The following is a 26,208-nucleotide window of genomic DNA, read 5'->3' as shown; positions in this document are numbered from 1 at the left end:
TAGGGGTTGTAAAAAGATTTTACACCACAAGGGGGGAAAAAGTGGACTTTGGGCAAGGGAACAGAAGGAAATAGGGAGTTTCAAGAGTCCCTGTAACACGAAATTTCTCAAACGTGGTAGGGATGCAAAAGCAATTAACCATTTTAGATTGGGACAGACTGTACTGTGCATTGTTGCAGTAGCTACTTTTAACATTAATGTACTTATAATTGTCTGTTTCCTTTTTCAGACTAATTATCACAATATGACATCAGACATGTATGCCATCCTTCCCACATATGTCAAGCCTCGCAGGATACAGCCTGGAAGCCGGACTATTATGGTGTCTGTTCTCTTGTCCTTAATGCTTCTGATAGCACAGCTGATGAGAGCCTTACAGTTGAACCATCCTCCAAGACTAGAAGATCTACACATTATTCAGGTACAGATTTATGGAAGTGATCAGATGCTGTTTGTGCATTCAGTGTTTTTATACTGTAGTAAACAGTGTCACATCTTAAGCTAAAATGAGTGGCAAGAGACTATTCTAATATATCTATACCATACCCATATTACCAGTTGCTGCATTCTGAGAGGCATGGATTTGTCCCTACTTAGTAGGGTTAGATCATTTGATATAATGAAATCATTGTCTGATAGTTATTAAATGAATGAATTTTTTCTAAAGTTGAATAAATTAATTTCTAGCTAATATTCCTTGATGTCACATCTTACACTGAGCACTAAGACTAGTGTAAAAATTTATAAATGAATACCTTTAATTTTATTTAATTTCCCTTGGTCTCACTTCTTGTAGTAAGCACTACAGTTCAGTAAAATTCCTCTCATTCTGCATCTTCAGGACCAAACAGGTGCTGAAAGAGCAGAAAATGCTGAATGACTGGGAAAACCTGCTAAAAAGTTTCTAGCAATCATGGTTGGTCACCCCAATGCCATAACAGTGCCTAGCATTTATTATTGGTCAACTCTAAGCACTAAATATTTTATAAGCAACTTATATTTAATATATTTAACAATACAATACACATGAACTTACCTTAACCTAGGTGTATTTACAAATGTACAGTCATGGTCTTTAATAATCACCTATCCTCCGGTACCCCGTGCCTCAGGCTGGCTCCTTAATGCGCGGTACGTTACACTGGAGTAAGAGGGACTTAGAGGAAGGGGTCAAAGAGAGAAAGGAAGGTGGGTGGGGTGAGGGAGGGGAGGTAGAGGATGGAGAATGAAATGCGAAGTGGTGGCCACATTATTAGTCTATTTTCTTTCCTTCAGGGCATGATACAAAGGAGTTAATATTTGGTAGATAATGCTGCATTACACATTGTATAGTGTCATCAGATAACAGGCTTTAGAGTGACGATATCAAGGGCTGTCTGAGAGAAATATACTGACTGATAGATCAGACATTAGTGCAGAGCCATTGAGACTGTGTGGGACCAGATTGTCAATGCGTGGGAACTAGAAAAAGAGAGGACACGGACACATCTCCACAAGCACACCAAGGACGAGTGGGAGTTGTTCAGACGAAACCAGCTAACCATTAACATCACTGTTTCTTTGGTCCCATGAAGACAACAAGAGGTGAGGTAGGAGGTCTCTGGACTACTTATAAAGGCCTTCCTGGTTGTTTTGGCTTGACCATTGTCAGTAAACATTGACACATATATATTTTAGGAGTTTGGTTAGGATTTTGTTTAATTTTCCTGCTAACAGATTTTGAGAGATATTGTTGTTATATCCACCCATGTGCACAGAATCAAATTTATTTACCTTTTATGCACAATTATTTTTACTAGCCTTTTCACATAGAGATGTCATAATAACAGTATAGAGGGAGTGTACCGAGAGGATGATCATATTTACTGTGGACACAGCCATGTCAAAGGTGCATATGATATTTAGTTCCAAAAATTTATTACATGTAGGGGTAGAGGACGTTTCTTACTCAAACATTACGGAAGTCAAAGCCATCCAGATTCCTCTCTGCATCCAGAGTCAAAATACATGGATAAACACACATATCTGGCTCCACACTTATGTTTGATCTGTCACATCAGTATATTTCTCTCAAAAGCTAGCCCGTGACATCACCACTCTAAAGCTTGTTATCTGACACCTCTATACAAGGTGTAATGCAGCATTTTCTACAGAATATTAACTCCTTTATATCATGCCCTGAATGAAAGAAAATAGGCAAATAATGTGACCACCACTTCGCATATCATTCTCCCTCCCCTATCTACCCCCCCTCCCTCTCCTCCCTCACCCACCCCCACACTGTCACTCATCCCCCCACCCACTTTTCTTTCTCTCTCTGACTCTTCCCTCTCAGCCCCTCTTTCTGCAGTGTGACTTGCCGTGCATAAAGGAGCCAGCCTGAGGCACAAGGTTCCAGAGGATAGGTGATTATTTATGACCATGACTGTACACCATAAAATATCACGACAAAGTTTCCAAACTTTCGAAAGGTCCCACACCCAATGCCAGACATTCACGAGTCATGATGCCTGATGGCACATGCAGTGTAGGCAAGCAGAATTCTTCAAAAGCACTAAGCTCAACTTTAAAATGCGCTAAGCTATAGGTGAACCATTCAAATTTTTGCACTAAATTGGACTTCAAAATGCGCTAGATGTAGAAGAAAACCTAATATTTATTGGCGCTAAATTATTATGAAACACGCTAAATTATTATGGAAACCGCTAGATCAAGTGTCAACAGTGCCAAATTGGCAACTATGGGTGCACACATACCAGTGACGAGCTGGTGACCCTGTCATGAATGCTGATCGGCCTAGCATATGTGCAGGAAGAGCAGAGAACTTTCGAAATGGGACTATTTACGAAAACCGTCAAAAGATCGGAAGTACTATAAGATCAGATGCCGAATGAGAAGACTTTTACTTTAATTTGGAGGGAGAATAGAGTTTGAGGGTGTGTTTGTATCTAGTTCAGATGTAGAAGTTACAGTAATCCCTCAGCATAATGAACTAATTGGTGCCAGACCCTTGACATTTAAGCTGAACACCATGCTGTTTAGTAATTTTCCAATTGTCATGGCCTTTACTGAACAAAGATTGTTAAATACAGAGCGTCATTCGGCCGTTCACTTGTGCACAGTAACATACATCGATTTGTAAATGGCTCTTTTTCTCGATAAGTACATTAAATTGTATTTACTAACTTATGTGCCTTTTCTTACCTTCCAGAAGTAATTGCATTGCAAATAAAGACTGCAAGTAGGCCTTGGATAAATCTGTGTTTGTTTGTCATGCCACACTTGTCGGTGTTTCTTGCGTGTCCTCTCTTTTATTTAATAAAATTCATTAAATGAACATAACATTCGGCCAGCTCAAGGTGGTTGTTAAAACCGAAATTCTTTAAAAGAGAGTTCGGTAGATTGAGGGTTTACTGTACAGTATAGCTGTCTTCAGCACATGGGCCAATCAGATCACAGCTTGGCTTAAGCAAGACATTTAGTTCAGAGACATTGAAGACTTTTACTCTAGTCACTGGATCATCATGATCCATTATTTCCATCTTACAAAAAAGGAGTGAGTTAGGATCCAGGTACACTGTATAAGAAAGTGTGAAGTGAGCAGTTGTCAGTAGCATTCCTTGTGAAATGGGCCACACATTCATTTAGACATCTTTTTGTTTCATTTTGTTCACAAAGGCTCCAACAAGCTTGCCTGCATCGGCCTTGGTTACCCAGTGGTGGCTCGCTGGTGCTCAGTCTGTAGCAGCCTCTCTGTTGAGTCCTTTAACCCTGAGGTCACATTGTATGACTTTGTCCCAAGTCTTGGTCTGGTATCACAGCTGTTCCCTCAGTGTTCACACCTCTCACCCAGCATACCCATCCTTACCACATGCCCAGACTATCTCATCCTTCATCCTTCATCCTTACCACATGCCCAGACTATCTCAATCTGCTCCCTCCTTATTACATCACTAATATTTCAAGTGGCATTTTCATCTCATTAGCTTGTTGCATTAGATGCCTTACAATAAAAATCTGATCATTACAACCTCGACCCTTTCTAATTTCCGCTTGATCTTCTCTTAAAATTTTATCAATTACTGGCTCTATTCTGTTCAACAAGATTTTGGAAAAGACTTTTGCAGCAGCATAAATGATGAAATTGTGGATCTGGGAGAAGGTAGGGTAGAAGTGGTACTGTAAATATGAAACTAGAAACCTGAGGGAAAGGCAGTAGAGACATCACTGTAGCATATATTCCCCCAAGACAAGGGCATGGAATGAGGCTGAACACCAGATGTTGTCAGTCATGGATAGACACCTACAGAAAGTGATTGAGAAAAGCAACAGTACAATATAATTCTGGTGGGTGATTTTAATTGTAATGAACAGGGGGAGTGGGACTTAGGAGGTAGCAAAGATTCATGGGGCAGTATACTATTAAATATAGCAATGAATGATGTAATGACCCTATGGGTCAAAGAAGAGACAAGATTTAGAGATAATGACTCCTCCTTGGAAATACTGTCATCCAAGTTTATTATATGCTGTATAGTGTTTAACAGTTTTTTTTTTTTTCCCAGTCAGTAACAACCATGAATGAGGAAGCTGAGGTACCAACATGTATCAAGATGCATCTGGGACCTTCAGTTTACCATACCAGTTCCCATTCCCAGATGTGCCAGCACTTACCTGCACCACGAGGTCTCTGCTCCCTTGTACATAAACTCTTCTTCAACACCAAGCCTCCTGATTGTCATCACCAGCAGAAAGTGGTTTTTTGCGCAACGGTAAGTAATTTTGAATTCAGTGGAATCACCATGTATAGATGGCCACACCTCTAGATTTACCCCTTGGTAGTGAGAAAAGGGAAATCTGGCAGCCTGTGTGTGTATGCATTTATGTGTACTCAACAGGTGTTTGAATCTCTTGATTCACAGAAGGAAATATGATCCTTTGTCACTGAGTAGATTAGTTACTATAAGTGATGTGTGTGGTAGGGATTGATAGAAGATTTGATATGTGTGGTAAGGACTGAAGCAAGATTTGTAAATCATTTATGTAATGCAAAATAATGCTGATTTCATGTGTGCAGTGTGTTAGGCAGAGCATGTAGAGATTGAGAGGCAAGAAAGGATTGACCTGCAGGACAGTCTCTTGTACGTTTGAGTGTTTTGCTATTTGAGGACATGTTATGTGCTGGAGAGGGGGCTGGTAAGGTAAGAGTGGTTGCAGGAAGTTCAGGGAACTGTTGCCTCTCCTGATATTGAGAGGGCTCTTCCTCCATGCTAAGGGGTCCTTGTGTACTGTATGTGTTAGAAGTGTAATACTGTATGGTAATGAACTTGGGCAGTGAAAGAAGAGGATATTCAAAGGCTGAAATGTAAAGAAATGATAATGATTAGATGGATGTGTAGTGCATCCTTGAATGAGAAGCCTGGAGGGGTTTAGAACTGCGATTAAAGGGTTGGAAGGAAGGATGGGACTTGAATATATTAGTGTTGTGATGAGGAGGGCTAGTTGAGGTGGTTTGGGCATGTTGAGAGACTGGAGTCTGACAAATAAGTGTAGGTGAGAAGTGTGAATGTTAGGGGTAGGTTTGCCAGAGGCATACCGAAGAAGACCTGTGATGAGGTCATAGAGAGTAATTTCAGAGATAAGGGACTGAATAAGGAGGCTGCCAGGACTGAGCAACATGGAGAGGTGCCATTAGGTGACCAAGACTAGCTCATGCAAACAAAACAAATAAATTCCTGTTGTGTACTACCTATCTATCTGATTGAGCAGACCCGTCAACCTCAGACAATCAGCTGCCTATGCAGGGCCACCCTGCTCGATGTTCCCATGCAGCTGATAGCACCTTGCCATAGTGAAGGACAGGGATTAATGTGGAGGTTTGGTTCCTGGGTGGATGCTGCAGTTGCATCTTCACCTACTAAACATGGGCATCTTAGTAGGCTCCAAGTCACCCCATTACAGTACAGTATTTGGCTGTATGGTTACCGCCTAGCATTGTACACTAAAAGGCCTGTAATCTGAATGGCAGGAGACCGCGGGTCTTTCGAACTATCGTTTTTTCGGACTATTGGGAGGGATCTCTGTAAAGATTAGAAATATGTACATGATCATTAACACTTTCCAATTTGGTGATAATATTTTCATTCGTGGGAAAATTTGAAAACATGACCCAAAAAATGCTTTGAAAAGAAAGGGATAAACATTTTTGTGCGCTCTTTCAACTTATACTTGTCACAAATATTTTACTCTGTGCAATATCAATTTCATTTTTCATTCAACTTATTCTGCAAAGCCTAAGCTTTCTATTGATATAAAAACTAATCCGGTAATCCAAATATTTTGAAATGAAATAATCGGAAAAGAAAAAAACCTTAGCTCGCAGCAGGGTAGGAGGGAGGGAGAGCAGGGGGGCGGGGGAAATTGGGAGGGTTCAGCTGGCTGAAGGGGTCAGACCTTGAGTTTATTACTTATTGTGTCACATACTTTTCTTCATCCATTTTCTTTTCACCACGACTAGTAGGTGTGGGAGCCATTGCTACTTTGTTGTAGTCACTTATTGGTCCAAAAACTGAGTGAAATTATCGGATTTGGTGCGGGTATAAACTAAAAATGGCCATCCTCCCTGCTTGCTGCCAATCCCTGCCGTTAGCGGGATTTCAGCGCCGCCTCAAAACATTCCAAGTATTGGGATACTCGGATTATTGGTGGTCGGATTGAAGGACTTATACTGTAAAGGGTTTCCCGGGTTTCAGGAAACCAATTGGTTTGTCATTTAGTGTACAGCTGCCTGAAGTGGAAAGATTATTAAATAGTGACAGGAAGGATGGAAGAAATAGGAAGAGAGCCAGGCAGACACAGAAAAAATTATAGACATAATGAAGAAGTAAGCAGCACAACACCAAGCGAGTGGATGGTGGGTGCCCCCACCCACCACCTGTATGTAATAAGTAATACAGTATTCCTAAGTTGCTGGTGTATGGGAGTCATTGAATGGATCCTCAGTGTAGCAATTGTAATATGAGTAGCTCTTGTATGATCTGGATTTTTGCTGTTTCTTTGATATGAACGAATAGGAATAAATCACTCACTGAACATCGTTACAAAATTTTAGCTGTAAACAACACTACAACGTAAGTCACTGCTCTTGTTAGTAGTGGAAATTATTCCTCAGCTAGCCATGAACAGTCTCAAAATCAGCATTAGAAACAATGCCAAATCAGCATAAGAGGAAGCAAGGAATGGATTTGATCATGTGCTTTCATACATAAATTGTCTGTTATATATACAGTAATCATTCCATCTTTTGGACCATAGTTGGCCAGAGGTGGTGTGAGTAGTGCAGAGATCTGAATAACATAACATGCTTTCCCCTCCTGCGGAGTTATATGAGTACTGGTCTACCCTTCGTCAACTCTCATACTATGCAAAATACCCTCAAAAGAAATAGATACTGTATCTTAAAGCAACCTTATAGAGTCAACTTGACCAACTTGTAGTGTACAGTTATATGAGCATTTGTTTGTTAACCCTTCATCAATGCCATTTTTGTCTCTGAGATGAGCTTTCTCATAATCCTCTTCTTAGGCAACACCATTCATAGCACCATTCATCCCCAAGTCACAATGAATAAGAGGCAGAAGGCCAAGGCAGTCCATGAAGATGATGCATACTTTTTTTTTTTTTTTTTTTTTTTTTTTAAGTAATTCCATCCAGACTAACATTAGTCTTCAGGTCACAAGGAATAAGACGCTGCTGGCCAAAGCAGTTCATAAAAAAGATATGCACATTGTGACCAGTGGCCAGTCAACACGGGGATATTGCTTGCTTGCTGAGGCTGGAGGTGCACTAAAGCAGTAGGCACTTTGATATTTATGGTACTAGCCATTACCTTCAGTTAGCTAAGTATCGATGACTGTGAGTTCGTTCATTAATTTTTGAAGGCTCCAACATGTTTGCATGTGTTGGTCTTGGTCACCTAATGGTGGCTCTCCTTGTTGCCCAGTCTCTGGCAGCTTCCCTATTCTGTCCCTTATTCCTGAGATCACACTCAGTGACCTAATCCCAGGTCTTTTTCGGTCTGGCTCTCGCAACTCTACCCCTAGCATTAACACTTCTCACTTTCTGCATCCAATTATCATCCCCCACCCTCACCACATGCCCAAACCATCTCAGTCTACCTCTCCTCATCAAAACATCAGCACACTCCAGTCCCATCCTACCCCTCAAACTCTTCCATCATAAACCTAGCCCCCCCCGGCCTAACATTATGGGATGCACTGCACAGCCACCTAATCATTGCCATTTCTGTACATTTAGGCCTGCAAATATCCTCTTCCTTTATTGCACAAGTCTCACCACCATACAGCATTACACTCTTAACACATGCTGCATGCAAATATCCCTTAGCATGGAGGGAGAACCCTCTCAGTGTTAGGAGAGGCAACATCTCCCTGAACTTCTTCCAACCACTCCTCATTCTAGCCACAGAGCTAGCTCCAGCCCCACCTCCAGCACATAACATGTCTCCCAAATTACAAAACTCTTCCACACACTCAACAGACTCACCAGCAGGTTCAATCCTTTCACGTCTGACAATCTCAACCTGCTCTCCTTGACACACATTCATTCATTCATTGCCAGACGCCATGTATCCCAAACGGGGTGGCCAACGGCTTAGAGTTAATTGTTTTACAGGGAGGGGCACTAATCCTCCACAAACCCCACTTGACACGTAGGGATGCCAACAGCATCTGGTGTTCCCAGGCGGTCACCCATCCAAGTACTAACCAGACCCAATGTTGCTTAACTTCGCTGATCGAACGGGAAGCATGAAATCAGCATTATCTCACAGTATACCTCTAATACCACTACATCTTTAATGCACCTTTTATCACAGACACTGCACAAGATGGAACTACTTCCCATGCTTTTGTGACAAATTGCACTTGGCCACTCTCTCTTTTTTGGCAATTCTGCCACCGGCCCTAATACCATCACTTTTGTTTGATCTGCATTTACTTATAAGCCCTTGTGCTCCATACCATCTCTCCACTTCTTAAATCTCTCCTCTGCCTCCCTTTCATTCTCTGCAGTCAACACCAAATCATCAGCTTACAATATCTCCCACAGGAGTCCATTTATGAGGTCATGTGAGAGAGCTTCAAGTACCATGGTAAACAACAAGGATCTCAAAACTGACCCCAGATGCACACCAACATTCATGGAAAACTCATCACTCAAATCTCCATTCACCCTTACCTGGGTGTGAGCACTCACATACATGGCCATAACCACCCTAACCAGCCACTTCGCAATCCCAATCTTTCTTATTGCCCACTTCACCACCTCTCTGACGACTCTGAAAGGCCTTCTCTAAATCAACAAAATCAAAGAACAGTTCCACTTTCTTTCCTGTACATTTTTCCTGAAGCTGCCGAACAATGAATATGGCATCAGTGGCCCCTTTGCCTGTCATAAACCCAAACTGCATCTCCTCAATTTTCATTCTTTCTTTAATCACACCTTCTAGAACTCTCTCCATTACCTTCATTATCTGGTCTAAAAGTTTTATGCATTTATAACATCCTCATTCCAGGGCATCACCCTTCCCCTTGTACACATTTACAGTTACACTCTTCAACCAGTCATCTGGGACAACACACTTAAATATAATCTTGTTTAGCAGGTCAGTGACTAATCCTCACTCCTTTATCTCCTTAGGCTTTTAACATTTCAGCAGTCAACCCAGACACACCTGCCTTCCCCGTATGCATCCTGTCTATTGCCCCACTCACAATAGCAGCGTCAATCAATGGCCAAGGGCCAAACGCTGGATCTGCTTGCTGCAAACCTTCCCTGTGCCATTCAAACTCCCCATTCAACAATTGGCTGTAATGCTCTTTTCATTCATCTTAACCCCTAAAGACCGGAATTGTTTCAGGCAGCGTACCTCCCACAAACGCAATTCGAGGGTGTTTTGGTGACTTTCACCAAGGGCAAATTGATTGTGTTCTGGCTAAAAAGGAAGAATTTACACACCTGACAACACAATCCATACCCTCGTAGACCTAATAGTTACCGCACAATCGCGTGTCAAAGTTTAAAAAAGTTTATGATAGTTACCCCTCAAAAACAATCGAAATCATGAAAATTTTGATAACTACATATTTTTCTTATTGAAACAGGTCATTTCAAACTGTTTTGTCACATGAACCATGAAAACAGGTGTATATAGGTGTGGGGAGATTACTAGACTGTGGGGAGATAAAGTAGGCTGTGGAGAGTAGGACTGTAGGTACGGGGGTTGGAAATAACCAGCGTTTCGCATGAAAAGAAAGCACTTCAGTGTGTTCTGTAACATCTACCATGAGAATAGGTGTGTATGTAGGTGTGGGGAGATAACTGGTGTGAGGAGTATGCCTACAAGGCCTTGGTGGTACTTGGGGAGAAAAATTTTGGCAACAACCAAATTCTCTTGTGGAAACCCTCCATTTCAATGGGATTTGTCATACCAGCCATAAAACAGGTGTGTACGTAGGTGTGGAAAGATAAAACAGGTGTGGGGAGTAGCCTTACAAGGCCTCATAATCATTCCAAAACAAACACAGACACATACAAATGTTTATAACCATCAAGGACATCAGAATAAAATTGAATAATGCTATAGCTGCATGCATAAGAAAGGGAAAAAAAGAAAAAAAAAAGCAATAATTTGTTTCCGATTTCTCTTTTCACTGTCCTAACTTATCATTACACATTTTTCACACTTACCAAAAAAATACGAAGGAATTCATAAAAATAAGTAATCAGTAGTCAGTCATGAAACATACATGCAGGTAAGTGTGTTCATTGTGAAGGAAGTGCAAGAAAAAAAAATGCTAACCAACATTGTCGTGCGTAGTGTTGTGTGTTCGTAACGAAACGTTGAGGAGAAGAGACGTATACAAAATTTGGAACGAAACTAATAACTATAAGCTGCCTCAAACTATTGGGCAGAAAAGAATTAGTGCAAAAATTATGCAGTGCACTGAATCATGAGTTATTTGTTATGTGCAGTGACTCCCTAACTAACTAGCCAATTAACTAACTGACAAACAGGCAGATAAGTTGACCACGAAGGGCTGGTGGTTGTGTTTACCCAGAGTAAGTGTTTGCTCGGAGACGGAGACTAATCAGAGGTACTAATCTGGGCAGGTAGGGAGAATAAAAAAAAATATAAGATGCATCGTATGTAGTACAACATACAGCATTCTCCAACTACATATGTACAGAAATTGGTAGGTACAACGTGAGAAATGAACAGAGTGATGTGTAATAATATATATATATGGGAAGTAGAAATAATATGAAATAGGTACATACATCAGGCCTGATAACTCTCGGGGGTCTGTAGGGGGTTGGAAGGGTAGTGAGGGACAAGGAGGGAGGGACGGGGTGGGGTTTGGGAGCGGGGGGATGAGGCCAGCAGGGAGAGAGGAGGGGCAAGAGAGGGTGGGAAGGGATGCAGGTGGTGGTGGGGGGAGAGATGCAGGTGCGTGGAGGGGTGGGAGAGTGATGGGGGACAAGGAGGGAGTGAGGGAGTGGAGTAGAGGGTGGCATGGAGGTGGTCGAGAGGGGGGGTGCCCCCACTGCCTGGATTGGTCCGATCCCCCCTTACATCACATCAGGGGTGAATTCTTGTTGGCCTGAAGCCATGTACGTCATAATCGGCGTGGAGCAAGTGCTCTGCAGTTTTTTACAGGCCCCGCTCAATTGATGCCATTAGGCATTTTGGCATAAAACTCAAATCGCATCAATTGATGCGATTAGGACTTTAGGGGATAATATCCCCACTGCCCACCATACTCTTCCTTCATCATTCTTCACACACTGCTCACATATGATATACCTATTCTCTTCACCTGATTTGTCACCTTTCTACACAATTTCGTTTATCAAGTAAAAGCTTCTGTGACTCAGACTTCACCCTGTAAACCTCTTTTCTAGCCCTATACTTGGCAGCCAATTATTCTCTTTGTTACCACCTTTCTTCCATACCCAGAAAAGCCTTCTTTTTCCCTTAACAGCAGCTTCTACACCCTTATCCCACCACCAAGTTACTTAATGCCTTGGTGGGCCGCTTGTTCATCCACATACTGAATCAGTAACACAGGTTATTCTGTGTCTTGCTGGGTCTTTTGTCCCACCACATACTGAATCAGTAACTCTCAAGAGGTTGCCCTTGAGGGCACTGTATTGTTCATAAACATTTCTGTCAATGTCTCCCTGTTCTGCCACCACTCTCCTCATCTCGCTGTAGAAGGCATCCCTTACTGCTTGGTTTTTCAACTTCCATATTTTCCCCCTTGTTGCATAGGTTATCTTTTTCATCACCCACTCCTTAAGCACCAAGTCACATATCAATAACTTGTGTTACTGTCCACACTCCTTGCTCCCTATAATATTAACATCCCTCACTAACCTCCTATCAGCCCTCTGACCAGGAAATAGTCTTTCTGGGTCTTTTTTCCCCCAGACTCACATATAATCAACCTTTACTCTCTCGTCCTAAAATGTGTGTTGCACACAGTCATGTTCATTGCCACCCCAAACTTGAGTATCTTTTCCCCTTCCTCATTTCTTGTACCATATGCACATCCCTCATGTATTCCTTTATATCACTGAGCTGTTTCACTTGCATGACCATTTACTGGTAAGTCCCCTCCCAAAACTACAATCTCATCATCCCCCATACCACATACTACATGTATTAAGTCATCCCAAAATCCATCCTTCTCTCCCTCATTCAAGCCTGCCTGTGGAGCATACGCTGATATAAATGCAACCATTCTTGTACCCAACAAAATTTTCACTACTATTATCCAATCACATACTCTCATAACGTTCATGACATTCCACCCATTTCTTCCCAACCAACACACCCACACCACCATATCCATTTGTCCTACCCTGCCAAAACAACTTATAATAATAGTCCCTCCCAGCAGTCTTTCTGGCTGATCCACCTCTATTCCGGCCTTCTTGCACACATCCCACATCCACTCACCTCCTACTCAGTCTTTCAACCACTACCCATGCTCTACCCCTCAAACTTCCCACATTCCATGACGCCACTCTGATTCCCCTGGGTGATTTAGTGTCCTTGGCTTGCCTTGAATTTCATTCTTTAACTTGGTCATAATCAGTAAAAATAATAAAGGGGAGAGACATGTCACAGGCCTCACCCACTGCACACTCCCAGGTCCAGGCAATGGATCTAGGACCCCTAGTCCACCAGCCTTGACCATTGGGTGTGGTAGCAGCTTTGAGGCTCACTGCCAGGACAGCTTCAGGGACACCCTCCAGGTGCACCATAGTGCTGTAACTGCCCGGCCATTATACACCCTGATGGTTTCAGCCTCAGAACTGCAGTGTCCTGTGTCCTCTAGCACAGGTTCGAGCCTCATCTCATCCGGGCCCTGCGATCTATGCTGGCGGAACCTTCATCACACTTTCCCTCAAAAGGTCTGCCACTAGATAACGGAGGCAAAGTTTTCTGGCCGCATGTCCTTGCTGGCATCAACCCCTGTGACGTAGCGGGGTACATTGTGTGATATGTAACATGTAGTGTAGTGTATGAGATAGTTAGAGGAGGTGTTTGGGAGAGTATGGTGGTCTACTCTCCATGCTGATATAATACTGAAACAGTCAGCAAAGGGGGATGGTTAGATAACTAGTTAAACAGGAGCTCCAGCTCTCCCTGTCACCAGCATTCCCATTCTCCTTGGGAGTACCATCCTGATCAACTGGTGCTATAGCCACCTCCTTCCAAAACCCTACCTATTCACCTATCACAACTCAGTTTTCAGTTACAGTGGAATCTCCTAAATCACAGCTTTATGAGACCGAGTCTCACACGCCATGATTTGAGAATTCTGCGAGTTAGAAATAACTAATCTTATGAAGAAAATTACTTGTGGGACTGGCATCACGGAAAAGTTGCCCCCCTTACCTCCAGACCTACATCAGACTGGTCACCAGTGAACACTAACAGCCAGGAAAGAAATTAGTAAAGCAGATTTAATGGGAATGAACAATACTTTAAGATTCTTACCAGACTCTGACTGTTGACATTGCTTGAATGCACAGGGGAGGGGGGAGGGGTTCCAAGGCTTGAGGCGGACTATGGCCTCTCAGCACGAGATGAGTGTGCTGCTGCCTCATGCTGTTGCCTCAGTGTCACTTCCTCCTCATCGGCCTCCCTCATGAACCTCTCAAAGTCCATTGTGGAGGCAACGGAAACGGTGTCATTGCTGCCCTCAGCTGGCTCCATGTCCTCGTAAGAATCATCAATTTGTTGAGCTTAATTCTTTACCAAATGGGCGAAATGTTTCCATATTTTCTATAGAAGCGAGTCTTTCACAGGGTACTTATTATTGCTGGATTACCACAGCTACTGGGCATTTTTGTAAACTTACCTCTAAAAGCTATAAATGAGGATTTAGAATGTGTGATACATTGACTCATCCAATTGGAGCGGTGGTTGATAAACAACACGGCCAGTTGGAGAGATTGTCAGTAAACATTGCCGATGGCGACCTGCCTGCTTCCTTGAATGCCCCAAAATATAGACATTTTTTTTTTTTTTCTTCCACTCACTTCTTGCAGTCACAGTTCAACAGTTAACTATCTGTGTAAGATATGTACCAAAATTACTTAACTTCAGATCATGAGTTTGTTACTATATATGTGGAATCACAGTGCCCATTTGGTAAAGAATTACTCTCTCCTTAATTCTTTACCAATGGGGTGCGGCCTCTCCGTATTTCTATTGAAATGAGTCTTTTTCAGGTTACTTAATATTATTCAGGATTACCACAGCTACTGGGCATTTTTATGAACTTATCTCTGAGAGGTGTGTATGGATGCAAGAGCATACAGAGGTTGAGGGAGTGAACTTTCTGATCACCACTTGGTGATGGTGAAAGTCAAGAATGAAATGCAATGGAGGAATAGAATGATGGAAGGACAGGAGGAAGTTGTCCATACAAGGAGAGTAGAAAGTTTGCAAGAGTATGGAAAAAAGGCAGAATATAAAAGAGAAGTGGAGGAGCAATTGGGTAAATATGATGTGGAGCAGATGGGGGAGGTGGAAGGTGTGTGCAAGATATTCACAGAAGAAATCGGTGCAGCATGTGAGGTGATGTGTGGGGTGAAGAGAAGACAAAAGGGGGTGCAAGGAACAACATGGTGGAATAAAGCGGTGAGACAGGCTGTGACACAAAAGAAGAAAGCATATAGTGAGTGGATGGGAAGCAGGGTCATGGAGGAAGTTGAGAGGTGGAAGATGTAGAGAGGAAGAGATAGGTGAAAAGATTAGTAAGGGAGAGTAAGAAAAGAGTGGATGAGGAATTTGGAAGGAATTTAAGTGTAAAATGGAGGGAATGTAAGAAACTGTTCTGGAAAGAGGTGAAGAGAGTTAGACAGGGTGATAAAGATGTTAGTTGGGGGGTGAGAAATAAAAATGGTAGATTGTGGAGAAGGGAGAAAAAATGAGCAGATGAAGAGAACACTTTAAGGAACTGCTAAACATAGAGAATGAAAGTAATGCGAATATAAGCAGCTGGGAGAAGGAGGGAGAAGAAAAGAGAGGAAGAAATCAGTAGGATGAAAGTAGTGAAGAAAGTGAAAGTGAGGAAAGCCCCGGGAATTGATGAAGTGTGTGGTGAAATGCTGAAGCATGGGGAAGAGGTAGCAGTAGAATGGGAATGGAAGATGTGCAGATTTGCCTAGGAGGAAAGTAAAGTTCCGGAGGATTGGAAGTCAGGTATTATTCCATTATACAAAAGAAAAGGGGAAAAAGAGATGTATGGTAATTGTAGGGGCATTTGACTTCTTAGTGTAGTAGGAAAAGTATATGGGAGGGTACTTTTTGACGGAGTTAGGGAAATAACAGAGGAATTAGTTGGACAAGAACAGGTAGGTTTTAGGAAGGGAAGAGGTTGTGTAGATTAGATATTCATTCTTAGGTCTTTAGTGGAAAAGTTTCTAGAGAAGAGAAAAGAGTTGTATGCAGCCTTCATGGATTTGGAGAAAGCATATGACGGTGGATAGACAGGGAATGTGGAAAATGTAAAGAATATATGGAGTAAACGGGAAATTTTTTTAATGCCATGAAGAGTGTATATGAGGGTGCAGTGCATGTGGATAGTGAACTGACTGAATTTTCATATATGAATGTTGGATGGAAACAGGAGCTTGGTATGTTTTGGAGCAGCCTTTTGGACGCTGGTGTTTTGGCATGGCTGTTTGGGCACCAAGCCTATTTTGGCACAGTCCATTTGATGACAGACGTTTTGGTGTTAAGAAAATTTTTTTATTTGTAAGCTTGTCTGTATGGACAGTTTTAGTGGAACAAAATTACAATATATCTGTTATAAATTGAGCTAGAGAGATGATATACTGTACACTTATTTGGAAACAGGAAAACTAGCTCTCCTCGTTTAGCTGTTTGCCCAGGCTACAGATGGCACTACTGCTCCTGCCAACAAACAATTTCTGAGTTACTGAGTTACCCCTTAGTCTCAGTTGAGTTTGATGTGAGTGCGCTGCCACAAGTATTTCATTCTATTGGCATCTTTTTATATTTTTTCAGCTAAATACAATTGTTTTATCCATACGATGGCTGAGGAAATATTAACGAAACATAAAGAAAAATTTGTGCATGATGGATTCCTCTATGTCTTTGACAAAGCAAGCCAAGCTGATAGTGAGTTGAAATTATGGCATTGTGAGCAAAAAATATCAGTGCAAAGCAAGGCTGCATACTAAAGCCAGAAAGGTGGCGAGAGAGCTGAACTCAGATGAAGCTTCTGCTGCACAACAAGAGGTTGCATCTGTGAAAACAAAAATGAAAAAGAAAGCAGAGGAGACTCATGAGTCACCAACTGTAGTTGTTAATGAATGTTTGACAGACATATCCCAAGCCAGTCTAGCCGCCATTCCTAATGTGTCTGCTTTGAAAAATATAATACGTAGAAAGCGTAATTCAGTGATGAACACTCCCACCAGTCCAACCAGTTTACAACAATTATTTCTGCCAGAATGTGTGTCCGTGAACCAGGAGTGGAAGAAAAAAAATTTCTGTGTGATAGTGGACCAGGTCCCGACCAAATATTGATCTTCGAAAGACAGAGCTAGCTCGAACACTTAGTGACATTTGATATGTGATTTGTTGATGGCACATTCAGTATTGCTCCCAGCCTCTTTTCTTAGATTTATGTAATTTTGGCAGAAAAAAACATGGAGGAGTTCACTCTGTGTTTTATGCTCTTTTTCCCAACAAGCAGTGCACCACACACTAAAGAATGTTCAAGTGATTGAAAGAAATTTTTGGTGGATGGGGGCACCCGTCATCCACTCAATGTAGAGTGATGCCATATGAGCTCTACACTGAGTGACAAGCCAAATGGTTACCCAGGAAACCATTTACTACGCTGGGTGGTAACCATATAACTGGGGTTTCTGGTAGGGTTAAGTGTCCCCCAGATTCCCCTATCCAAAATCACTTAATCATGGCAGTCGTTTCAGAGGGCCCAAATACCTGCCCAGGGCCCCAACCAAATGGGCAGATTCGCATGGCCATGTGGAATGTGAGAGGTGTGAATGAGGAGAGCAAGAGGGTGGAATTGGTGAATGTGTTCAAGAGTGTGAGATATGCTATGATGGCATTGTGTGAAACGAAGATGAAAGGGTGCGAAGTGGAGGAGTGGGGGAGGGTGTGAAATGTGTAAGATCAGGAATGAATGGGCGAGGAAGATGCAAGGAAGGAGTTGCTTTGTTGATGAATGAGGTGTGGCAGAGTAGGATGAGAGACTACAAATGTGTCAGCTCGAGGTGTATGTATGTCAAGTTCTAGTTTGAGAAGGTGAAAGTCATAGTGATTGTAGCATATGCACCGTGTGAGGACAGGAGTGAGAGAGAGAAAGAGATTTTGGGATGAGCTGGATGAAGTAGTGGGAGATATACCCAGGAGCTATAAAGTGTATCATAATGGGGGATATGAATGAAAGAGTAGGCACTGGTCCTGAGGTTGACATAATGGGCTGTTATGGAGTACCAAGAGAAAATGATAATGGGAAGCGACTAAAGGATATATGTCAGGAGAGAAGGTTGTGTATTTGTAACTCATATTTCAAACACAAAGATGCACATAAATATACAGGGTATAGAGCAGGGGTTCCCAACCTTTATTTACCCATTACCCCATTTTCCACACCTCCCTTCACTCATTACTCCTCATTGCTTATGTTTCCACAATTGCATTTTAGCTGCTTAACATTTTGATGCCTAGATTTTAGTTTGAATGTAGGCCTTAATTAAAGGTTAGATTAAAACCAAGAGAGTTATTGCAAGAAGTAATTTATTTTTATTATTAACACTGATACCAAATAAACATGACTAAACATTCATCTCTGATTTTTAGTATAGGTCTGAAAGTCTATCATAACTGGTATGATTTTTAGATTTTTTTTTTTTTTTTGTTACCTCCCCCATTACCCTTCACAAAAGACCAAATTACCCCACTTGGGGTAATTTACCCCAGGTTGGGAACCCCTGGTATAGAGGAAATGGGGATCATGTTGAAAGAAGCCTCATTGATTACGTGCTTGTAGAGAGGTCGATGATGGGAATGATTGCTGATACGAGGGCCGTGACAGGACGATGTAAAGGTCTGTCAGATCATATGATTGTGGTATGCTAGATCAAGCTGAGAGGAGTGAGGTGGATCAGGAGAGAGAAAAGCAGTCAGGGAGAAAGACTGAAAGTTGAGAAGCTGAGGATCAAAAAAATGGCAGATGAGTACAGGACCAAAGTAGAGGAAGAGTTAGAATCAGTGAACTGGAATGAAATGGATCTGGAAACCCTGTGGAATGCATATAGGGATTGCTTAGTTAAGAATGCTAAAGTGATGTGTGGTGTGGCAAGAGTAACAACAAAGAAGAAAGGTACGGCATGGTGGGATGAGGAGGTTAAGAGAGCAGTGGAGGAAAATAAGAAGTGGCTAAAGTGGCTACAGGATAGGGGTTCAGTTGAATAAGAACTGAGTATATTGAGAACAAGAAGCACGTAAAGAGACTAGTGAAGAGGAAAAAGGAGGAGGTAAATGATGATCTACTGTAGGAAGAAACATGAATGCGAACTACAGTACTATGAAAACAGAAAGTTATCCTGGAAAGAGGTGCGGAAATGTAGAAGTGAAAGCGGAAAGAAATGTGATGGTGTGAAGGATGCAGGTGGTTGATTATTAACGCATGGAGATGACGTAAGGACCAGATAGAAAGAATATTTTGAAAGCCTGGTGAATGGGAATAGAGAGAGCAGAGCAGCTGTAAACATGATTGGTTTTGGGCGTGTGCAGAGAAGGAATGCAGTGACAGGAGATGTGACAATCCCTCTGGTGAAGACTGCTGTGAAGTGGCTGAAAAATGGGAAAGCAGCTGGTGTTAGTGAGTTTTTTTTTTTCTTCTTCTTCTTCTTTTTTATGCAAGAAAGAAGGAACCTAAGGTTGAAGCCTGCAAACTGTTCCTTCCAAGAAAAAAATAACAATACAAAAGAGACCCAAAGTCAAGATCCTTTCATTTCAAGATGCCTGGACACACTGTGTTTGAAAGACTGGAGATCATTGGAAGTAGGAAATACAGACAGAGGGAGACAGTTCCAGAGTTGGCCTGTTGCATAAATGAAGGACTGAGAGTAACAGTTAACTCTTGCATTAGAGAGTTGGACAGAAACGGCATGAGAGTTTGTTACTAGACGGCTACTACGCACCCGTCATAGACGTGGAGGGATGCAAGCAGACAGTTCAGAGGAGCAGTGACCATTGAAGTAGCGATAGAAAAGAGATAAAGATCCAACAGTGTGGCGAAGAGACAGAGATTGAAGGGAGACAGTAAGAGGAGGAGAGTTGATGAGACGAAAAGCATTTGACTCCACCCTATTGAGAAGAGCTGTACACACACATGAGAGTAGTACTCTAAATAGGGACGAATAAAACCTGTGTATAAAGTCAACAACCGTGCAGGGGCAAAGAAGGTACGGAGTCAGCTTAGCACACCTAATCTCTTGGAAGCAGATTTCACCAGAGATGCAATATGATCTTTCCAAGATAAGTTCCGAGTGAATGAAACCCCAAGCCTGTTCAAGGATGATGCAGGATTAAGCTGGATATTGTTAAACATTAGTGGGTACTCCTGTGGAAGACTGTGTTGGGATGATAGGTGTAAAAAGTGAGTTTTTGATGCATTGAAAACAACAAGATTATTTTCACCCCAGTCAGAGATACGAGCCAAGTCAGACATTAGGTGTGCCATAGCCTCATCCCTTGTTTGTTGAAGTAACTGATAAGATGGACGTTGTGGGAACCGAATGGAAAGGTGAAGGGTGGAAGCATCAGTGTACGAATGGTTAGGGTTGCATGTACAGCTTAGAAGGTCATTGATGAATAAAAGGATGAGAGTTGGTGCTAGGACAGAGCCCTGAGGAACACCACTGTTGATGGATCTAGGAGAATGATGGCCGTCTGCAACAGTGGCTTTAGAACGACCAGAAAGGAAGCTATAGATGAAGGCACAGATAGAAGGATAGAAACCATAAGAGGGCAGTTCGGAAATTAAAGATTTATGCCAGACTCGATCGAAATTCCTTTGAGATGTCAAGTGCAACGACAAAGCTTTCACCAAAGTCCCAAAAGGAGGATGACCAGGAGTCTGAAATGTAGGTGAGAAGATCACCAGTGGAGGGTCCCTGACAGAACCCATACTGACAATCAGAAAGAAGGTTGTGACAGGAAAGATGCTTTAAAATTTTTCTATTAAGAAATTACTCAAAAACTTTTGAGACACAGGATGTTAAAGCAATTGGATGATAGTTAGAGGGTTGGTAATGGACACCCTTCTTAGGGACTAGCTGAATGAAAGCAAACTTCCAGCAAGAAGGAAAGGTACAAGTTGATAGACAAAGGCAAAAGAGTTTACCTAGACAGGGTGTATGCACTGAAGCACAGTTCTTCAAGACAACAGGAGGGACTCCATCAGACCCATATGCTTTGTTAATGCTGAGGCCTGTGATGGCAGAAAATACAACAGCTGAAGAAATTTTAATGTCAGCCATGAGGAAGTCTGAGGGAGGAAGTGATGAAGGAACAGCACCAGAATCGTCTAAGGTGGAATTAGAGGAGAAAGTCTGAGCAAAGAGATCTGCTTTATCAGTAGAAGAAATTGCTACAGAGCCATCAGAACAGAAAAGAGAGGGAAGAATGATGAGGTAAAGTTGTTAGAAAGGTTTTTGGCAAGGTGCCAGAAGGAGCGGGAAAAATTCAAGTTGGAGAGTTGAGAGCATTTAGTACAGATGAAATTATTTTTAGCAGAGCGAAGAACAGACTTAGCACGATTCTGGGCAGAAACATAAACAAGATGTGATTCAGAGGTGGGTTGGCTCTGGCACCTTTTATAGGCCCTCTCCTTGTTGCGGACAGCATTAGAACAAGTGTGATTAAACCAAGGCTTTCTTGCATTAGTCAAAGGATATGAGAAAGGAATGTATGCTTCCATGCCCAAGAGAATAACCTCCGTAATGCACAAAGCACACTCAAATGGCTCCCGGCCATGAAAGCAATAATCATTCCGGGGGAAATCAAAGAAGTACTGCCTGAGGACCTCCCAATCTGCAGCTCCAAAATTCCACAGACGACATTTCTTTGGAGGGTGAACAGGCCGTACCAGAGCAATAGGACAGGTTAAGGTAATAAGGTTGTGATTGGAGGAGCCCAATGGAGAGGAAAGATTAACAGTGTAAGCAGAAGGATTAGTTGTAAAGAAGAGGTAAAGTATGTTGGAGCTCTCTCCAAGGCGGTCAGGGATACGGGTAGGGTGCTGTGCAAGCTGCTCTAGGTCTTTAAGGATAGAAAAGATGTAGGCTTGTTCACCAGGTGGATCAGTGAACGGACAGAAGAGCCAAAGGCGGTGGTGAACACTGAAATCTCCTAGAATGGAGATTTCAGAGAAAGGAGAAATAGATATAATGTGTTCCATCGTAGAAGTAACATAGTCGAAGAATTTTTCATAGTCAGTAGAATTAGGAGATATGTAAACAGTGCAGATATACTTAGTCAGAGAGTGACAAGAAAGCCAAAGCCAGAGAGTAGAGAATTCAGAAGAATCAAGTTCAGGAACACGAGAGCAAGATAAATCGTTGCGTTCACATACACAACAGCCACCTTTGACTTTGAAATGAGTATAGAGAAAGTAGGAGGAAAGAAAAGGGTTTGCTGTGAGTTTCTGTCAAGAAAAGAAGGTGAGGTTTAGAGAGGAGAGGTGGTGTTTGACAGAGAGAAAGTTATAGGAAAGGCCGCGAATGTTATAGAAATGAAGTGAGTCAGACATTTTTCCAGGCATCTCTCTGGGAGAGGGGCAGATGGTGGGGGAATTTATGGTTCCCTCCCTCTGGGGACTCTGAGGCCTGATTTACTAATGCCATTTTTTTCTTTTTTAATTTTGAGAAAGCAGTGTAGTGTGTATTGTGGACATAGCTTGGTGTTGACAGTTAGAGAAACATGTATTGGAGAGCATGCTGGCCTCCTCTCTGTGTTACTGAAACACTGATGAAGTTCAGAAAGGGGGGGATGGTCAGGAACTAGTCCGAGGGCTGTTGAAACAGGAGCTCCAGCTCTCCCTGTATGCAGAGATGCTTAAGTGTAGTGGAGAGAGTGGAATGAAGTGGTTGTTGGAGAAATGTAAAAAAGGCATGGATGAGTGAAACTGTGCCAGCAGAGTGGAAAAAGGCTGTGATTGTATCCCTGTACAAAAATAAAGGTGAGCGAAGTGAATGCAAGAATTACCGTGGGATAAGTTTACTAAGTGTGGTAGTGAAGGTATGTGGAAGAATTATTATACAGTAGAGAAAGTAAGAGAGATATCAGAAGTCCTAGTGAGTGATGAACGGGGTGGCTTTAGGAGTGGCAGAGGATGTGTGGACCAAATATTTGCAGTGAGTCAGATAGCAAAGAAGGCTTGTGAGAAGGACCATAAGCTGTTTATGGCATTCATGGATGTAGAAAAAGCATACAACAAAATAGACAGAGAGATTGTGGAAAGTTTTGCACATATACGGTGTAGATGGTAAGCTGCTAGGTGCTGTCAGGAGTTTTTACGATGGTAGTGAACCATGGGTAAGGGTTAATGGGCATCTAAGTGAATGGTTCACGATCATTGTGGGCATGCAACAAGGTTGTGTGATGTCCCCATGGTTGTTCAATATATATATACATGGGGTGATGAGAGAAGTAAAAACACGAGTAATGGAGAGAGGGATGGCGTTGGTAATGAATGGTGATGGATGGAATATCTCAAATTTGTTGTATGCTGATGATGCAGTACTGCTTACAAATACCAGACAGGAACTTAGTTGGCTAGTGCAGAGTTTTGCTGATGTCTGTGAGTGTCGTGCCTTGAGAGTAAATGTAGAAAAGAGTAAAGTGATTGTTACTGAGAGAGAAGGTGACTCCCAGTGTGATGTTACAGTGAATGGAGAGAGATTGGAATTGGTGAGAGAGTACAAATACCTGGGTACTGTGATAGCAAAGAGAGGAAAATGTGCAAAAGGAGTTGAAAGTAGAGTGACACAAGGAAGAAAAGTTGCAGCTGCACAAGGCTTACATGAGGGAGTGTTAGTGCCAACTTTAACATATGGATATGAGACTATGGTGTGGCATGAAAATGAAAAGTCAAGGGTGAGAGCAGTGGAGATGGGACTGCTGAGGAATGTATGTGGAGTACAGAGGGTGGATAGGATACGAAATAATGTGATTCGTGAAAGGTGTGGAGTGAAGAAGTCGGAGGACACCAGAATCAAAGTGTGTGTACTGAGATGGTATGGTCATGTGGAGAGAATGGATAACAATAGAGTGGTGAAAAAGGTATACCTGAACGGACTGAAGGAGGGAGGAAGTGAGGTAGGCCAAGGAGAAGGCGGAGAGATATGGTGGATGAGTGTGAGGAAGAGAGGTTCGAAAGTCGGTGAGGCAAGGGAACTGACAAGAGATCGAGCTGGCTGGTTGAATGTTGTGTGGAGAAGTGCATGATCAGGGATTTTGGAACCCCTTTTAACGTGGTAGCATCCAGATCGACTCAATTGGATACGTTTATGTGAAGCTACAGAACATGGTGAATGTTTTTCTGGCGTATCCAATGGAGCCAGAATTCCGGGGGTTTGAATGATGAGTGAATGGAAGCATGGCCCATTGGATTGGACAAATTTGGGCTGTCTGGACATTGCTACTCCTTCCCCTGCCCTTGGGTGGGAAAGGAGGTCCGGATGATGATGATGATGATGAAATGAAACCCAATTTGAAACCAACTTCAGTCGTCTGCAATTTTGAACAAGCTGCGCACCCTGATATTCAAATAAATTTTTTTTTTTTTTTTTTTAGCTCAAAACATGCAAAAACAATTAGCTAGAGTGGGCTTCACCACTTTGTTTAACACTGATCCAGATTTTGCATTAAAAGCTAAGATGATTATTGTCCTTGCCTCTGTACCTTTGAACAAGATTGACAAATATCTGGATGCTCTAGTGACCGAATAGCCACAAGAACTTCAAAGTTTACTCAACTGATTTGAAGATACATATGTTAGTCATCAAAACAGACGAGGAAATGAAAGACAAACTCCTCTATTTCTCCCTGAGATTTGGAATCTTTATCAGAGAACATTAAACGGGGAAGACTGCACAAACAATCATGCAGAGGCAGCCTATCATCGATTAAAATACAAACTTAGCATGCAACATCCCACCTTTTGGAAAATAATAGATGGCCTGTGTAAGTACAGAAAGGTAGAGATGCATATTATGAAGGGTTACTATCTGGGCATGAACCACCACAGAAACTACAAAAGTATATAGATGCAGATAGAAGAATACTGGTACATGAAACTGTTCTTAGATTTGAAAACATGGATACTATCGAGTACCTGAGGAGCCCTGCTCATAGTTACCAAATGATCTACATAAAGCTATATTATTTTTTTTATTTTTTTATTTATTTATTTTTTTTTGTGTGATAAACAGATTTAATGTTTTTCTCTTTGAAAGTTGGGTTGAAACTGGGATGTGTCATGTCTCCATGGTTGTTCAATCTGTACATGGATGGGTTAATAAAAGAGGTACAAGGTAGGGTAGTGGATGTTGGAGTGGCCCTGGTGAGAGAGGATAGTGTTTGGAAACTCCCTGTACTGTTGTTGCAGATGATACTGTGTTGTTGAGTGAAGACAAAGGGGAGCTGCAAGGCTTGGTGGATGAGTTTGGGAGAGTGTGTAAGAAACGGAATCTAAAGGTGAATGTAGGGAAGAGTAAAGTGATGGTCTTTGAGAGAGGTGAAGTCAGTGAATGTACAGCGAGGTTGGATGGTGAGGAATTGGAAAATGTGAGTACGTTTAAGTACTTGGGTAGTGTGATGAGTAAGGATGGAGGTTTGGAGGGTGAAGTGCTTGAAAGGGTACAGCAGGGAAGAAAGGTTGCTGGTTCTTTGAAAGCAGTGATAAGAAACAGGGAAGTGAGCATGGGAGTGAAAAAGTTACTACATGACTGTATTGTGATACCAACTCTAACGTACGTAAGTGAAGCTTGGACATTGTTGGAAGGACATAAGTCAAGAGTGAGAGCAGTGGAAATGAGTTATTTAAGAGGAGCCTGTGGAGTCACATGGAGAGACAGGCTGACGAATGAGGATATAAAGGAGCGTTGTGGTGTGGATGTGGATGTGATAGGAAGTGTTATGAGGAACACACTGAGGTGGTTTGGCCATATGGAGAGGATGGAGGGTGAAAGACTGACGAAGAGAGTGTATGTAAGTGAGGTGGAGGGGGGAAGAGGGAGGAGGAGGCCGAGGATGAGATGGAGGGATGGGGTGGAGAGGTATATGAGAGAGGGGTGTGTGAGTTGGGAGCAGGGCAGTGAAATGGCGGGGGACAGGGCGTCTTGGAGGCGATTTGTTTGTGGCCACCCCAAACGGGATTGAGGCGTCTGGCAATAGATAGATAGATTTTTCAATAAACTTTAAAATTTCAAACTTTTTAAAGTTTTACCTATGAATGATGATGAATCAATCAGCATTTTTGGCCCCACATCCAGAAGTCTGCTGCCAAATCAGTTGGCACCCAAACGGCCATGCCA

General features: G+C 42.2%; 1 protein-coding gene across 1 annotated transcript in view; it reads left to right on the top strand.

Moving 5' to 3' along the window:
* The first annotated feature begins 251 nt into the window (after positions 1 to 251).
* LOC145393506 (uncharacterized) overlaps positions 252 to 26,208 on the top strand; it is a 99,245-nt gene continuing 73,288 nt past the window's right edge. Inside the window, exons 1-2 of the mRNA XM_080267637.1 lie at positions 252 to 421; positions 4,566 to 4,772. Of these exons, the coding sequence (XP_080123763.1) occupies positions 257 to 421; positions 4,566 to 4,772 (372 nt within the window). The 5' untranslated portion in view covers positions 252 to 256. The remainder of the gene's footprint in view (positions 422 to 4,565; positions 4,773 to 26,208) is intronic.

The sequence above is a fragment of the Coenobita brevimanus genome, chromosome 24, assembly GCF_032717465.1.
Source record: "Coenobita brevimanus isolate Jiangsu-jjx chromosome 24, ASM3271746v2, whole genome shotgun sequence".
Taxonomy (NCBI): domain Eukaryota; kingdom Metazoa; phylum Arthropoda; class Malacostraca; order Decapoda; family Coenobitidae; genus Coenobita; species Coenobita brevimanus.
Note: the sequence above shows the minus strand (reverse complement) of the source record. Positions and strands in the feature narration are given on the sequence as shown.